At 41.2% G+C, this 17,842-nt stretch overlaps 2 protein-coding genes across 21 annotated transcripts in view; one reads left to right on the top strand and one right to left on the bottom strand.

Annotated features, from left to right (window-relative positions):
- Positions 1 to 4,326: 4,326 nt before the first annotated feature.
- Positions 4,327 to 5,253, bottom strand: LOC140599367 (uncharacterized). The gene is made up of 2 exons (XM_072761550.1): positions 4,993 to 5,253; positions 4,327 to 4,910 (listed from the first exon to the last, which is right to left on the bottom strand). Exons 1-2 carry the CDS (start codon positions 5,251 to 5,253, stop codon positions 4,425 to 4,427), a joined length of 747 nt encoding a protein of 248 aa, XP_072617651.1. The 3' UTR covers positions 4,327 to 4,424.
- Positions 5,009 to 17,842, top strand: part of TRIM9 (tripartite motif containing 9) — a 109,233-nt gene continuing 96,399 nt past the window's right edge. For 18 of the 20 annotated variants that reach the window (XM_072761549.1, XM_026000713.2, XM_072761542.1 and 15 more), the window contains exon 1: positions 5,013 to 6,073. In XM_072761549.1, coding sequence (XP_072617650.1) covers positions 5,252 to 6,073 — 822 coding nt within the window. In that variant the 5' untranslated portion in view covers positions 5,013 to 5,251. Of the gene's footprint in view, positions 6,074 to 17,842 lie in introns of all 20 variants that reach the window. The other 2 variants (XM_026000715.2, XM_026000712.2) reach the window with 2 other exon arrangements.

Below are 17,842 nucleotides of genomic sequence, written 5' to 3'. Positions count from 1 at the left end.
GAACCTGGTTTTTAGTATTTATAGAAGGAAGATTATTCCCATATATAGTCTAAAGAGGAAATTTTACCCTTTTGTTTTTTAGTATTTATAGAAGGAAGATTATTCCCATATGGTCCAGAGGAAATTGTGCCCTTTTGGTTTTTCATGTGGTAAATAGTGTTGATAGTGTTACTGACTTTGGATTCCTGAAAAAATCTCTACTTGGCCATAGTTTATTAATATTTTGATACAACACTGAAATCTGTTTGCTAATATCCTATTTAGGACTTTTGCATCTATTACTTAAGTGATTTGAGCCTATAGGTTTTTTATTTATTGGATTTTCTGTTAACTATATTACCAAATTTTATTGGGGGTCCTGGGCAGCTCAGTCTGTTAAGACTCCAACTCTTTTTTTTTAAAGATTTTATTTATTTATTCATGAGAGACACAGAGAGAGAGAGAGAGAGGCAAAGACACAGGCAGAGGGAGAAGCAGGCTCCATGCAGGGAGCCTGAAGAGGTACTTGATCCCGGGTCTCCAGGATCAGGCCCTGGGCTGAAGGTGGCGCTAAACCGCTGAGCCACCTGGGCTGCCCTAAGCCTCCAACTCTTGATCTCAGCTCAAGTCTTAATCTTAGAGTTGTGAGCTCAGGTCCCACTTTGGGCTTCATGCTGGGCATGGAGCCTATTCTTAAAAAGTATTATTAAAGTTATTATGGCTTTATAAAACAGAACTGGGGAACATTCTATATTTTTCTTTAATTTAGATTACTTCATTAACATTAAAATTACTTGTTTCTTAAAAGTTAACTAGAACTCACCCATGCAACCATCCTATCCTTTTTAATGATTAATCTGAAATTACCTTCCAAATCTCTGTTCTGGAAGTTGGTCTACCCAAGCCTTCTACTTTGAGAGAATTTGAACATCTTTTTTTGAAGGCTCTTTTTATTTTTGCAATGTCACTTAATACAAAAGTGACATAAAATGTTTTTATGTTATAAAAACATAACAGTCTTAACAAGTCTACAATAGAATACTTGAACAAAAAATCTGTATACATTATCCTTTACAGCAATTTTACACAGTAAATTAACTGATCGTTTAAAAAAATTTTTTTAAAACCCCTCTGCTATCTTACTTCTTGGAGTATTTATTATAGGTAAAGAACCAATCTACTGCTATTTACAAGTACAAAATTAAGACCATATAACTTACATGGAATCCATTAATTTAAGAGTTTGATTTAATATCCTTGACTATTGAGTGCTCTGTATGAGGGAAAAAAAATCCACCTTGACATATTGCCAAAGAGCCAAAAGTTCAATTTCCATAAAAATATTAAAGGTATCCAATTCTGAGAATACCTAGTCATCAGATACCAGTAAAGAAAGCTAATGCTACGTTGATGCTAGATTTGAAGTATCTATTAAGTTAATATATTTTTGGCTGAAAATGTATTCATTTCCTTTAGGCTTTAAATTTTGTTGTCATAGCATTTCACATAATATTTTCCCAGTGTTTGTTCATTGTGAGTTTTATTTTGCTTTCCATTATATCAATAGTTATATTTCCTGTCTTAGGTCTCATAATGCACATATTTATTTACTACTGTGTGAAAAATAAAAGTATGGGTCCTAAGATCCAGCCTGTGGGGGCTCCCTGCTCAGCAGGGAGTCTGCTTCTCCCTCTTTCCTCTATCCCTACCCTCACTTGTGCTCTCTCTCAATTGAATAAATAAAATCTTTTTTAAAAAACCATCATTTAGGTGTATAGTTGAGTAAATTTCAGAGGATAATAAGATGCTTTACACAAATGAGAACATCTGCAGTCACCCCAGGAATGATGAAATTATAGGGCTATCAATCCTCATGCTACAGGGCATGGGCTGATCACCATCTGGAAAAGGAAAGATTTTCCCTATGGTATTTCTATAATATCATCAATTACATTCAGATTTTTATGTCCCTTTAAACACAACTCATTGGAGGACTTTATAGTACATTTTGGCCACATAGTGCAACATGAGGGGAAATCTTCAAAAGTTTACCAAAAATTTTTAGAGAAATGAATTCAAGAAAAATCATAAACTCTCAGGGAAGGTAAACAGAATAACAAAGAAGTTAACAAAGATCATTTTGAGTATTTCCTACACACAGAGGCTTGAGAGAGAACTTAGCATTTGATGAATGAATGAATGAATGAATGAACAAAGAAGCAAAATTATATGTGCCTGGATTCAAATCCCAGCTTCACCAATATCTGACCTTGAGTACTTTGTTTATCCTCAGATTACTCATCTTTAAAATGAGGATAATTGTGCCCACCTTCTTTTGTTATCACAGGGATTGAACAAGGTAATCCATGTAAATAAATAAACCCACTGCCTGAAACAGAATGAACACTTAACAAATGACAGTCATTGTAAGAGCTCTCCTGAGATTGATTTAGCTAATTCCTAGCCAAATAGATCTAACCATTAAATTATCTCAGTATATTTCATAATAGGTCAATTCTTCATGTATTGATTATATTATAAATCTGTATTATATTAAGTCTCTGTGAAACCAATGGTGTATTACACTGCAAACGTTCCCTAAAATTATTTTATTTTTAACTTAGGATGCATTTTCTGCTAATTAGCAGATCTCTCAGATGGTGTCTGTCTGTTTGGGCTGCTAAAACAAAATACCACGGACTGGGTAGCTTATAAACAATAGAAATTTATTTCTCACATTCTAGAGGCTGGGAGTTATAAGATCAAGGTGCCCACAGATTTGCCATGTGGTGAGAGTCTGCTCTGTCATAGATGGTCTTCTCATGGTAACCTCACAGGGTGGAAGGGGGCAAAGAGCTTTCTTGGGCCACTTTTATAAGTACACTAACCTCATTCATGAAGGCTCTGCCTTCATGGACCAATCATCTCCCCAAGACCCTGCCTCCTATTATCAGCACCCTGGGGGTTAGTATTTCAAGCTATGAATTTTTGGGAGACACATTTAATCTATAGCAGATGGTATACTATGATAAGCAAAGTTCAGGTTCGTAAAAAAGAGTATCTGGTACTCACCTTGAAACGTCCATAGCCCTGGTCCAAGGCTACTGGGACTTTCAGCCAAATGTGTAAAAAAAATCCTGAAAAGGATTGTAAATTATGGGTGGTACTGACACCCCTTTCTAACAATTTCTTAATAATTAACTATTTGGTATGAGCAAATTCTCTTGGGACTCATAGATACATTCTGTAGACACAGATAATGTTCCAAGCCCACATGAAGAAATTGTATGGATGTAAACAGAGTACTTATGCCTTTTTAACTCAGTTAAAAACCAAATTAAAAATAAATTATATAGTATTTGTAATTAGCATAACCTTAAATAACTCCCTCCCCCCTTCCCCAAACAATAATCAAGTGCTGTTTTCATTGCAACTGAAGAAGGTTTTGGAAAGATAATCTAGTTTTATTTTTTATTTATTTTTTTTTTTTGATAATCTAGTTTTATTGGACTATTTCTCCAAGGGCAGGATTATGGGCCATTTTTAACTGGGCAGTAAAGTGCTTTTAAACTGTAAATGTTGTTGCATATACTCAAGTTACCTCTTTTTTGGAAGGTGAAAAATATAAGATTTCTTAGACTTTAGAAAGAGTTTTTACCATTTATTTATGAATCACTCAGCAAAAGGCAGCCACGTACTCTTTCAAATAGGCTGCTATCTCAGAATGTCACTGTCACTTGACTCAAAGATTTTTTTCTTTTTTCTTTTCTTTTTTTGGTTTTTTTTTGGAAGGGTGAGGGGAGTTCCTCTTCCTCCTCCATCATCAAATGAACAGTTCTGTGGGCGAGAGGCAGGACCAGATATCTCCATCAATATTTGGGGATAGGGAGAAGGGTGCTTAATATATGAGGACTACCCCTGGATCTAGCCCCCACCCCCCTACTTGCACCCCTCCACGAGGACCCCCATGCACCTCAAAGGAAGAAACAGAAAGAACCCACCGTTCTGAAGCTGTGGTAAATGCTCAGGCCACGTGACACTGTATAATGCTGTTTGGATTCAAACACTGAGACTCCGCAGTGACACAGTGATTCATCCGCAGCTAGTTACTGAACTGCAGGCGCTGAGAAATAGGCAACCCTGCCTGACCTGCCTCAAACTGAGCCAAAGGTACTGCTGGCCTTGCGAAAGCTCGGCCAGGTGCGAGAGCACCGTGACAGCACCGCTTTGGGAGGCAGGGAGGGTGAAGAGGGGAGACAGGCACGTCCACACCGTAAGGTTCACACCACGCCGGGAGAAGCCTCTGGGCCGAGCCTGATTTTTAAGCGGGAAATGAAGAGTTAGAGATTTTTTTTTTTTGGTTCCATACTGAGCCTTTATTTACATCGGTCACCTAGCTGCAATCTCATGGCAACACTAAGAAATTGGCATTCTTAATTCCCCTCTTAGACCCCAGGCAGTGAGGGTGAAAGAAGCCAAGAGGCCCTTCCTGGGGGCTTTTCCGCCCGGGGCTGCAGGCTCCCAGGATGGGGAGCGCCGGGGCCGGGCGGTACAAAACCCCGGGCCCGGGGGAGGCTCCGGCCCAGGCAGGCTGCGGGCAGCGCAAGGGGAAGGAGGGGTCTCGCGGGCGCGCGGCCCTCGCCCGCGGTATGGGTCGGCGCGGGGACCAGGGCTGGAAGCCAAACGCAGACCGCTGGCGAGCAGCCCCGGCCCCTCCGTGGGCCGGCTCGCTGCGGGGAGGGCTTTCTCACGCCCCCTGCTCCTGGGAGACGGCGCCGGAGGTCGGAAGGAAGCGGGGCGAGGGATGAGTCATCCCGCCTAATTCCTCCTTCGCGGTCCCTCGCCTCCGCACGCCGGCCCCCTCCCGAGACGCCGCAGCCGGGAGCGGAGACTCGCTCCTCCTTAGAGTCGGCTCCCGGAGCCCCCGTGGCCTGCAGAAGAGAGGAGAGGGACGGGGCGTGCGGCCAATCAGAGCCTCGCCCTCTCGCCGCCAGCCAATGGGCCGCTGCTTACGGGGCAGGGCGGGACCAGGAGGGGGGCGGTCCGCGGCTGGCGCGCCGCGTCGCGGGTCCGCGGCTCCGAGACAGAGAGCGGCTCGCGGGGAGAGCGCCTGGCGGGGAGTCGGCGCCCGATCGACGCGGGAAGGCGCAGCCGCCGCCGCCGCCGCCGCCGCCGCCGCTGGCCAAGGTGCTGGAGACGATAGGCCGGCCGGCCGCCTCGCCCGCTCAGGCACCGTTGCAGCCGCCGCTGCTTCGCTCCCAGCCCGGTCCTCATGGAAGAGATGGAAGAAGAGTTAAAATGCCCTGTGTGCGGCTCCTTCTATCGGGAGCCCATCATCTTGCCCTGCTCTCACAATTTATGTCAAGCGTGCGCCCGCAACATCCTGGTACAGACCCCGGAGTCTGAATCCCCCCAGAGCCGCAGGGCCTCGGGCTCCGGGGTCTCCGACTATGACTACCTGGACCTGGACAAGATGAGCCTGTACAGCGAAGCGGACAGCGGCTATGGCTCCTACGGGGGTTTCGCCAGTGCCCCCACTACTCCGTGCCAGAAGTCCCCCAATGGCGTCCGCGTGTTCCCCCCGGCTATGCCGCCACCGGCCACCCACCTGTCACCGGCCTTGGCCCCGGTGCCCCGCAACTCCTGTATCACCTGCCCCCAGTGCCACCGCAGCCTCATACTGGATGACCGGGGGCTCCGCGGCTTCCCCAAGAACCGCGTCCTGGAAGGGGTAATTGACCGCTACCAGCAGAGCAAAGCCGCAGCCCTCAAGTGCCAGCTCTGCGAGAAGGCGCCCAAGGAGGCCACTGTCATGTGCGAACAGTGCGACGTCTTCTACTGCGATCCGTGCCGCCTGCGCTGCCACCCTCCCCGAGGGCCCCTAGCCAAACACCGTCTGGTGCCCCCGGCCCAGGGCCGCGTGAGCCGGCGGCTGAGCCCGCGCAAGGTCTCCACCTGCACAGACCACGAGCTGGAGAATCACAGCATGTACTGCGTGCAGTGCAAGATGCCCGTGTGTTACCAGTGCTTGGAGGAGGGCAAACATTCCAGCCACGAAGTCAAAGCTCTGGGGGCCATGTGGAAACTGCACAAGGTGAGTCCTACGAAAACCCACCCCTGACTCCCCCGCGCCCCCGATCCTCCGGCTTTGCAGCAGAAGGTCCCCTTTCTGCGCACAGTGCGTCCCCGCGGGGGCGCAATGCAGGTTCTCCTGTATCTGCTTCCCCCGTCTGGTGCACTGCAGAAGCGCAGGAGGACCTGAAACCGAGCGCAGGGGAGTTGAATATCCCCGGAGAGTTGTTGCGGGCTCGCCTTAGAACGGGTCTCCCGGGTGCCCTCTCTGCCGCGGAGGCGCAGCCTGCGGCCGCCGCCAACCAGCCGGGAAGCGCTGCGTAACTGGGCAGAGGCGCGCCCGCCCGCGCGGGGGGCTGCCAGGAGAGCCCCGGGGCAGATCCGGCTGCGGTCCTCGGAGACCAAGTGGGGGCGGTGGGGAGGCTCAGAACAGCCAAGCTGGAGCTGCGGGATTGGCGGGCTCTGTGATTCGCGGCGGGGGCGGGGAGAACTCCGCGGGTGGAATACTGATGAGTCCGCGCTGGCCGCGACCTGAAGTCCTCGCTGGAGCAGATGCAGGACCGGGTGTTTTGCCCCAGGAGACCCGGGAGTGGTGTGGTGCGGGGGCGGCGGGGTGGGGGTCGAATCCTGTGGTCGCCACGGCAACAAAGCTGCGGGTCCTGACCGCCCCTGGAGCTAGGGACCTGCGGCTGGAGTGGCGGGACCAGAGGTCTCTGCGTCTAGGCCTGAAAGCTAGGCAGATGCGTAACCCAGGGTAACCCCATCCTCCCAACCACCACACAGGCATTTTGTCCAGGAGTCAACCCTTTCCCCCTTTCAGTAGTCGTCTTTGCAAGCTTTGAGGCACCTGTTACCACCAGACTTACCTTTTCCTGTCTCTTTTGGCGGTGCCTCCACCAGCTTCAAGAAGGGTCCTTTAACAACGTTTAGGTTTAGGTACGCCACTTCTCTGCTCAAAACCCTCCAATCGTCCCCCACATTTCTTAGAGAGTCCCTAGAATGGTCCACCAGGACCTGCTTGACCTGTTCACATTTGGCCTCATGGACCTCATTTCCTCCCCAGCTACACTGTCCCTCAAAGAACACCAGACAGCCTCCCGCCCCGGACCTTTGCGTTTGATGTTCCTTCAGCCTGGGACAGTCTTACCCAAAACCCTATCTTCCAACGGCTCACTCTCTTGCTTCCTTCAGATTGTTGCTCAGATGTTACCTCTGCAGTGAAACCCTTCTAAATACAGTTGCTGCCACTAGCCTCAGACACTGCTAGCTGGCATGCTATATATTTTCATTGTTACTTTTGTATTTATCTATTGCTTCCTTCTGCACACACGAGAAAATAAGCTTTGTGAGGAAAAAGATGTTTATAATAATGTTAAGCCACCCTGCTTAGAAAGAAGGAGATGTGTATAAATTTCACTTTTAATTTTTAAATAATTTGCTTGGTTGGGATGCAAAGGGTAGGGCAGGAGTTCGGGATTATTGTAGGGAGATTTTCATTTCATTGAGCTGCAAGCCCAAGGATCAGGTAGGGGAGTAAAGATGGTGTCCAGGCCTCAACTATGTCCCACTCAGGGTTTCCTAGCATTTCTTGGAGACTAGAAGGGCTAGCCTTTGAGAGAGACCATGGGGTTAAGGCTAAAACATTGATATTTTATTTACAGCAAGAAAAGAAATAAGATATCACCATTCTCAACAATCAGGGAGGTTTTCTCAATTTAGTATTCATTGAATGTGATCCATGTTTACAGTTATTTGTGTTCTCACATATAACCTATTAAATCTTATTCGTACTGATGGAAATTTAAGTCAGCACAAATTTGAGCCCTATTAGGCACATGCCACTATTTTTAAAACACTTCCAATTTAAATGTTTTGAAATGATACTTACTTTTGAAAGTTTTCAAAACTTGAGTTCATGGCCAATTTTTTTTTCATGATATGATTTCACTCTTAAACTGCTAACCATAGCCTATGTTAGCTGCCTTTCAAAGTTATCCTTGGAAACTAAGAAATTAATCCTTCTGTCTGAAAAAGGAATTTAAGAGTCACACACTGATTAGGATGGTCAACCACAGCATTATTTTTCTGTGAAGAGCCTATACTTTATCCATTAAAACCAGAAGCAACCTTTTAATCTTTGTCAAGCCCTGTGTAGGTTTGAAATGTTAAATCATTGATTTTATGAGTAATGGAAATTGTGAGTAGACACTGATGTGGACTGGGTTGAAATTTGGATGTCTATTAAAAAAACAATAATGTCAAAGCCCTTGGGATGTGACATAAGTAAGCTAGAAAAGGAAGGTTGGTACATTGGGGGAAAAAAAAAGAAAAGGCCATTTCTTTTCTGATATTTTGCACATTTTTTTCCAAAATAATGAATAGGTATAATTTTTGTTCAGTCAATATCAGAATTATTAAACTGCCCCCCAAAAGGGCAGAAAGATGATAGATTTTAATATTCACTTATTGTCTTAGATGAACAACAAACATTGCTCCTCCATCTTATCTTTTATTAAGGTAGTTAATGTGTTAATGCTGGATTTTCTCATATAGTCTATTTATGTTCTGTTTCCACAAAAGCTCATGGGCCAGAATTTCTATATCCTTCAAAACAGGAGAGCAAAGAATTACATGAAGTAGTTTTCCTAAAGTTGAGCAGTTAATTATCAACACATGTTATTACTAGACTTGAAAGATTTCATTAATGTTCCACCATATTAACTTAGTCATTTCTGGTGATAAAAAAATTCTGTAAGTATTTCCCTCTAGCACTAAATCATCATCCTACACATTCAAGACAAAATGGCTGAAATTTATTTTTAATGAGGTTTTAAAAACAACTGGTTGAAAAAAAAAAAAACAACTGGTTGAAATTCATTAGTTGTCAATTGACCAAATTAAAATATTTCTCGCACATATATGGCCTTCAAAATATGAAGTAGCCATATAAGACAAATATCTGGTAACAGTTTTTATTTAGTACTAGACTTGTTATATTCCTTAATCCAACTTAGGTTGATATAAAGAATTGCTACACAAAAAAAATCATTTTGTAGATACTTTCAAAATAGGCAGTTGGAACTATTATTACTACTTTATAATATTGGTAATTCACATTTATAAATATAACATTATCCTTGAATTCTTGGTGTGTTTTATCAGTCACTGAATCAATACACTTGTAATCCTTCTGTTGTATTTGTGCTATTGAGCAAGGATTTTCTTTTCCTTTATGTACTATAACCACTCTAAATCTTGTCTCAACTATTCTTTTTCTCTTACCTTTTTTTATTGAATATTTGCAATTTAAGCAGCATCTTATTTTATTTTTTAAAGATTTTATTTATTTATTTATTTATTTGAGAAAGAGAACCCAGTATGGGTGGGGGAGGGGGAAATAAAAGGGGAGGGAGAATGACAAGCAGAGTCCTACCCTGAGTACAAAACCCCCTGGTGGGGCCCAGTCCCACAACCCTGAGATGATGACTCTTGCTAAAACCAAGAGTCAAATGCTCAACCAACTGAGCCACCCAGGCATCCCAGCAACATTTTAAAATAAATTATCAGTTATGCTTTAATTTTCAAAGTATTCTGGAAAATATTATCTGCTTTGTTGTATGTTGGCGTCTCATCAAATATTTGTGTAGCCAAGTGTATTATTTAATGTAACTAAAATGATATTTAGTTAACTGTCAGCAGTAAATACAATATAATCTAAATGTCCCTATGATAAATATAATAGGTAGCAGATATTCATGGGTTTTGTATTTTTAAAATTTACATCTAGTACAATCAGAACATTCTGTGCACAGTGTTACAAATCTTAAGGAGAATATATCAGAGAAGTCAGTTGTTCTTCTTTGTACTGAGGCATAATAGAAAATGCTGAATGACAGGAGATCCTGTTCCAGACCTGATGCTACCACTTAACTTGCTAATAACTTGAAGCAAGTCTCATAAATTTCCGTGCTTCCTACCCAAAAATCTCTATTTGTGGAAATATTTTGAAAAAATAATTTAAATGTTTATACTTACTGATTCCAGTTTGGCACAAGAGAAAATTTTGTGTAAAACAGAAGTTATTGTCTTACTAGTCAACTGCATAAAAACCTCATCCCCCAACTTGGGATACCTTGCTTGCTTATTTTAGAGTACAGATGGATTAAAAGGCTACTCTTAAAGGTGGCCCAAAAGGGTAGGCCACATGTTTAGTTAGCTGTCTCATCTCTGCTTCTGTCTCTTGGCAATGGGCCTCTTTGCCCTGCACAGGGCCTGACATGACTCCTTTAGCCCCAATGCAGCAGGATATTTCAGTGCAAGTGTCCACTGTCATCTAAGTAGAGTGTCCCTGTCTCTTCACATTTTCAACTTTAGAGAAAGAATCTTAGTGATTCAGCTTGCATCAGGTAGTGACTGATGACAGTCTGGCCCATGACCCCACTCCTTTGGTGAGGTGGATATAGAAGCCTAGGGTGAGGCAACTGAGGCACTCACCTCAGGAGCAAAACTTGAGAGGCCCCCAAAACTCAGTAATCAAGATTAAAAATACTGTAATGCTATATCTTAAAAAATAAAAATGAATGCAAAAAAATCCAGGATCGACAAAATATCAATATTTTAAATTCAGGCAAGATCAGTAACAGTGCTATGCTGATCCATATTGGGCCCTGAGTCAAAAAGAAAAATCATTAATATTGGTCCTGTCTTTGTTTAATATTTTGACCTTTGTTCATCATAGAATCTTTGCATTAATCTTTAAAAAAAATACCACATTAAAGTCGTATTGATGTTATTACTGAGGTTTTTGGCATTTCCTTAAATTCCACATTTGAGGAGAGTGCCTCACATCCCTCACCCCAGTCCCAACCCTGATGGACAGAATCACTTGCTACAACACCTGGCTCCTAGTTTTACTGTTCAGCCAGAGACAACCTCCAGGCAGGATGCATTTGAGAGCAGTGGGGGCAGGGAGGCACTGACCAGCACTATTGTACAGTCTGAGAGGAAGCCATGCTAGGTGCAGAAGAAAGCCCTTTTGCTCTACTTAGATCTTCTACATTTTAGCTACAGTACTAGTTTCTTGAGCTTATTTGAAAGAAAAGTAAAAGAGTTGGTGATGATGAAAAAGAAGTTCTTAGAAGAGAACACTGGCATCGGTAGCTCAGTGCTTACTCTCTCCAGCAATGCTCCACCACCAAGTGGTTTGTGTTGTTGTCCCTCTATGGTGAATTGGCCACGTCAGAGCAAAGCAGTCCCTCATTTTGCTTATGTTAGAGTGGAGGAAGGAGGACAGAGGTGCCAAAACATGACTTTGTACTAAGTTTGGGCACTTCTTCTAAAGTATGTGATTGAGCTGGGAGGGGGAGATTTTTAAAACCATATAGTTTCATATGAATAATAGCATCTGTTTATTAGAAGGGAAGAAGAACTTTAGTAACCATGGAGTTCAGTGTTTTGGTGGGGTTTTTTGTTTTGTTTTGGTTTGATTTGTTGTTTTTTGTTTTTGTTTGTTTTTGTTTTGTCTTTTGGCCTTATACCAGCAGTACTCTTCTTGCTCTAGTTAAATGTTTCCCTCACCACGACATTCCTACCTCTGCCTGGCCCTGAGATTCTGTTGGGGATGCCAATCCAATGCCCTACCTTAACCTGGCCAAATGGAAGGGCATGTGGCAGAGGCCTGGCCAATTGTCATACCCTATCCCTCTGGCCCAAGTGCTTAATTTCAAAGATTAGCACGTCACTCAAGCCAGTCCAATCACAGTCCTTTTCTGAGGCTTCTATATACTGAGTCAGGGACAGAGGAGCCTTACTTTCCTCTGGGCTTGTTGCAGCTAGAATAATAAAAGCCAGGAAGTGTTTATGTCTGTGCCTCTTCCTCCTACCACTACATAAATAGAAGAGAATAAGGCAACCCACAGAAATACAAAACTGAGAAATACAGAGAGAATTCTGAGAACAGTATTTGAGACTCGCCATGAGTGAGTCCCACTGCCCCATCCTGTCTTTTGAGTTACCTGAGTCAATAAACCTCCCCTCCTTTTTTGCTTTAGCCAGTTTGTGTCAGCCACTTTCAACTGAGAAGTCCTCACTTATAAAAGCACATGCGTTGGGGATCCCTGGGTGGCTCAGCAGTTTGGCGCCTGCCTTTGACCCAGGGTGCGATCCCGGAGCCTCGGGATTGAGTCCCACGTCGGGCTCCCTGCATGGAACCTGCTTCTCCCTCCTCCTGTGTCTCTGCCTCTCTCTCTCTTTCTATGTCTATCATAGATAAATAAATAAATCTTTAAAAAAATAAATAAAATAAAATGAAATAAAAGCACATACATTAACACATGTGAACATTTGTATTTGAAGACATTCTTATTCATTTTAGATATTGTCTCTAGAATACTATACTTAGAAGGCTGCATTCTGATGCCAAAGAAACAAATGGAAAGCAGTTTCGATACAATGAAGCAGAAAACATATGATATTTAATATAATGCTGTTTACCCATTCGCTGATTGTGTAGCCTGTACGAGCTTATTGGGCTATAGGCTGGACAGGGAGGTTCTGAAATCAAACTTCTGTCAATAATCAATTTTATTTGTCTTGAAAGGCAAGAAATCTCTGAAGACATATACATCTTGCTTTTACCTGTTCTCTACATCAGATTTCTCAAACTGTTTCCAAACTTAATAGTTTTGAGACTTTCTACTCTAAACATGCTCCTGATGATTCACAGTGTACATTATTATATCAGTGTACTGATTCATTCTGCAGCAATTTATTTAATCTAGAATTTTCTAAACTTATTTGACTTCAGAAACTATTTTTAAAAATTTTTCTAATTTTTCCAGTTTTATTAAAATATTGACATATAACATATATAAGTTAAGGATGTACAAAGTAATGATTGGAGACATGTATATATTGTGAAATGATTACCACAATAAGGTTTATTAGCACCTCCATCCTCTCACATAATTACCTTTTCTGTATGTGTGTGGAGATAATTTTTAAGAATTACACTCTTAACTTTCAAGTATATAATACTGTATTGTAAATTATAGTCACCAAGCTGTATATTAGATCCCTAGAACTTATTCTTCTAATAGCTGGAAATTTGTTCCCTTTGACCAACATCTACCATTTCCCCCAATCTCTAGCCCCTAACAACCACCATCCTATTCTCTCTCTGGGTTCTGCTTTTTTTGGATTCCACATGTAAGTGAGAACATACAGTATGTGCCTTTCTTTGATTTATTTCACTGCATATAATGCCCTTGAAATCCATCCATGTTGTTGCAAAAGGCAGAATTTCCCTTGTTATGACTGAATAATATTCCTCTGTGTGTGTGTGTGTGTGTGTGTGTACCACATTTTCTTTATCCATTCATTTGTCAATGGACACTTAAGTTGTAGAAATTCTTTTTTAGTGCCAGATGTATTTGGGAAACACTATTCTAGACAATGATTAGCTATTAAGTCAGTAAAAATGTAAACATTCTTAATTTCTGAAGTGTGCAGAGTAGACCACTCTAAAACTCCAACCTGTGGTTAATGTTCCAAATAAGACTATCCTTAAATCTTATGTTAATTATTAAAATTAGTATTAAAAGTTAAATTTATGTTATTCTTTAACTGTTAAAGTCAACGATAGAGGTAAAGGCAATTAATGTAAGTTTTGTAGTGTTTATATACATGTGTTTGATATATATTGCTTCCCCTTATATTGTAAATAAATGAAAAAATTAGTTTAGATATCAGTAATACTAATGTAATATAATTAGAAATAACTACTTTGATCTACTTTTGACTATTTTTAGGCATTGTGTACATGATGCCAAATGACTTATTTGATTGAATTTGTCATTAAGTTGTGGTAGATAGAAATAGGTTGTTTTTAAGATACTTTTTTTTTTAAGATTTATTTATTTATTCATGAGAGACACAGAGAGAGAGAGAGAGAGAGAGAAAGACAGAGACATAGGCAGAGGGAGAAGCAGGCTCCCCACAGAGAGCCTATGCGGGACTCGATCCTGGATCCCAAGATCACGCTGTGAGCTGAAGGCAGCGGCTCAACCACTGAGGCACGCAGCCGTCCCTAAGGTACTTATGATAAGGCAAAAAGGATAGTTTAACTAAAAGGTTAAAACTCTAAAGGTGATCCTGTAACAGCATATCACAACAACTTATGAAAATTAAAAGAACAGTATTTTGCCTGTTACGTTCCAAGCTTTGCTAATATTTTCAAAATGACATTTAGAGTCAATTTGTACCTTGGGAGAAGAATTAGCTATAAAATGGCCCCCCAGCAGTGTACATAGATTATTAGAGATGATCTAGGTTTTGTCATCAGCATGTCTAATTTATTCCAGAAGACATCTCAAGGCCAAAATGCTTCCCTGGAGTGTTCTCACAGCAGTTTTATCCCAACGCTAAACTGGGCCCTTGTCTTAAACTGAGCCTATCTCAGACTGATATTACTCAAAAAATTCCAAGCAGAATGCACAGAATACACTTGACACATACATCATCAGGGAAATCATCACAATTTCACTTCACTTTTGTTTAGCCCTGGCTTTACCATCTTTTAACTTTTATGGCTTATAGTGAAACATTTTGGCCTTGGATCCAGCCATAGTCCCATCTGCCTATCTAAGTTACCTCTTCTTTCTTGACTTGCATGGCCTTCCAGTTTCCCCACGGAACCCTGTGTCTATCAGCCCTCTATCAGCCCTCCAGCATTTTCTTAAACTTGACCTTCAAATCAACTGAGCCATTCTCAACAGCCTTGCAGTAGATCTGTCTGCCAGCAGGAAGCTGAATGCTGCTCCCCGTTCCACCAGCATCACTCTTACACCAGCGGCACCCTCACACCAGCTGGGTTTAATTAGAGACACTTTTTTTCCCTTGACTATAGAAAGAAAGTTTTCTTCATTTTGACTAACTCATTTTAAGCTGAAAAAGCAAGAAAACTTGCCTTGAGTTTCTAGTCATGAATAAATAAGCACCACTGACTTTTCTCTCTTCCTCAAAATGCCTGTCTCTAGAGACACATCTCCTCATGGTCTCAACTCCCACCTGCACTTGAATGTCTAAAACAGATCCAGACATTTCAGTCCCATTCCCTTTCACAATGTGTTCCCAAACTCTCTTCTATCTTCTGTCCACCCCTCCCTTAGCTCCCATCTCTGAGTTCCAACACTAAGCACCCCCCACTGTATTATAATTGCATATGTTAGAATCTTTCACTGGACCCTACTAACTCAAAGTCATAGATTATTTCTTATATACCTTTGTTTGCTCCATTAGTACTCTTAGTATCTGTTTGAAAAGGTTTAATGAAAAAAAGAGTCTGTAAAAAGATTAATGATTAGCAAATATCCCAATATTTTAAGTTTCTCATGTTAGCCTGATAATAGTGAAATCTGAAAGCTTTCTCTTTTTTCCTTTTGTTAAAAATTTACTGAGCACTTACTACATGCCAGGACTACTCTAAGCCATTTCCTGGCACTTCTCATTTTATCTTCAGAATCTGCCTATGAGAAAACTGGGACATAGAAAAATCATAAAGTCATACCAGTTGTAAGACTCCAGAGCTTACATATTGAACTGCTACTCCGTCTTACTGTCTGATAATCACAGGAAATACATGACCTAGAAAGCACCATTTTATGGTCCTATAGATTATAATGGCATAACAAATAAACTGAGTTCCATTAGTTCTCATGCATGAAAATTACTGAAAAATTAAGTAATTTGTCCCCTAAGTTTTCTTGTGACAAAATAAATTTAAAGAGGAAAATATAAGGCAGAAGGAAGGGAAAGACAAGTAAGTTGAGGATGCCATAGACCGGATCCTTGGAGGCATACCCAATAGGACTGATTACCTTGGGAGGGTCCAGCCTGCCTCCTTGTCAGAACCAGTCAAACAGCAGACAGGCAATGGGATTCTCTCAGCTCAGCCATTGATTCATTGTTGTCTTGTAACAAAACCATCATCTTAAGATTTATAGACAGAAATGACATAAATATTAGGTTGAGGTTTTTTGGTACTTTCAGAATCTTTATTTCTGCAGATATAAAACATTTCTAAGTCTATCTTGAACACAAAAATATGTTGAAACCCATAAGCAGGTATCTGTTTCCTTTCCATTTTTTTCTTGGACCTTTTGCTGAGGTGGTTAAAAGAAGATATGCACATTCCTTTTCAAGAATATATGCCTGGCTGCCTTTTCCATAGATATAAAAAGGAATATATGAATTGGAAAAGCCAATTGTTTACGAATGGGTTTAAGCACTGCCAAATAAAATTTGTTTTTCATAAGCCTTGCATAGAAACAGAACTGTGTGTTTTATACTAATAGCTCTGCTCAAAGAAGAAACTGTTCTTTAAAGAATTAGCTTTGGAAGTAGAATGCTAAACATTGTTCTTTGGTGTGGGAATAGTCACCTTCTGTCATTAGCCAGTACACATAGATGGTGAATTCTCATCTGCTGATTTATTCATGTGAAGCTGACTTTCCAGCCAGATAGCATCAATTCAGCTTTATTGAGATTTTTGTTCATCTTCTCTTTACTCTCATTTTGCCTGCAGCTTGCATTTTAAGAAGTAACTGTTTAACACCAAATACTACTCTCTCCCATGCTCCAGCAAAAAGCCTGGGAGAAGGCCATGTTGCTCTGACCTATGCTGTACATCAGCCTAAGACATTATCTAATCTCTGAAAAAGCAGGTTGCAGAGGGAAGTGAATGTGAATATGGGGGCTTTTATAGTTTCTACCTAAAGCAGGTCTTCTTAACAGGCCTTTTGATTTTGTAGGGATCAAATGCTTGGAAGGTCAAATATATACAGGTTCAGTGATAATCACAACTCACCAAAAGCTAAAGGGAAAGAACTCTGTAATATAATCTATCATTTTTTTTTGTCTATACTGTAATTTCTTTTCATCAGTACAAATAACCAACAACTGATTATGTGTAATACATTACATAATGCCTGATATGCTGTGGATGTTTATGACATCACCCAGACACACCAATTCATGATAAAATTGATAACATGGTAAAATGGGGTTGCTTATGCTGTTGCATCCCCACTCCTACATCTATGAAATGGTATCCCAAGAGCATTAGTCACATAAAATCAAATGTAAAATTGGACTCCCATCCAATCTAATAAATCTTACATGATGCAGATAAATCTGTGGTGCTTTTAACAAGCAGTTGTTACTGATTTTATTGACCATCAATCATCTGGCCCAGACTTAGCAAGGAAATATGATAAAGAGCTTTCAACACACAATCAATATAGTGTGAAGAAGCTTGATGTTTACAGTCAACTCATGTTATCTGGCTACCTTCTGCCATTATGGAAGCAAATCTGCCATTAGTGGAACTAAATTATTGTTCAGTATTAAATAAAATTTTCTCTACTTTCTACTTTGAGAAACAAGAAATATGGAAATACAAAAATTTAGATAAGCATTGAATTTCCAGGCCGGCCTCAACAAGCATGATACCCAAGTGTGACTACCACTCTGTTACTTCAGAAATGGCACCTTTATGCTTAGACTGAGGATGTGGATTTCTGATTGCTCTGGTCACTGCACATAAAAATGTTGTGGAAAATTTGAATTGATAGTGAGGTCCTATTATGTACATATAAAAAGTAATAGTAAATATTGGTGTTAATTGGCAAATCAACACAATATTTTACATTAATTTTAAAAACTGTCAAACCCAAAAAGAAAATTCATGTTTCTAGCATTGATAACCTCTTTGATTCTTGATTTCCAAAGAGTC

Source organism: Vulpes vulpes, chromosome 6 (genome assembly GCF_048418805.1).
Source record: "Vulpes vulpes isolate BD-2025 chromosome 6, VulVul3, whole genome shotgun sequence".
Taxonomy (NCBI): Eukaryota; Metazoa; Chordata; class Mammalia; order Carnivora; family Canidae; genus Vulpes; species Vulpes vulpes.
This window is presented reverse-complemented; position numbering and strand designations above follow the sequence as displayed.

What these genes read in the sequence shown, in the direction of transcription:
- LOC140599367 (XM_072761550.1), bottom strand. Translation starts at nt 5,253, where the DNA reads ATGAGGACCGGGCTGGGAGCGAAGCAGCGGCGGCTGCAACGGTGCCTG. An exon ending in TCCTGGTCCCGCCCTGCCCC is followed by an intron (nt 4,911 to 4,992) that starts GTAAGCAGCGGC and finishes TCTCTTCTGCAG; the next exon opens with GCCACGGGGGCTCCGGGAGC.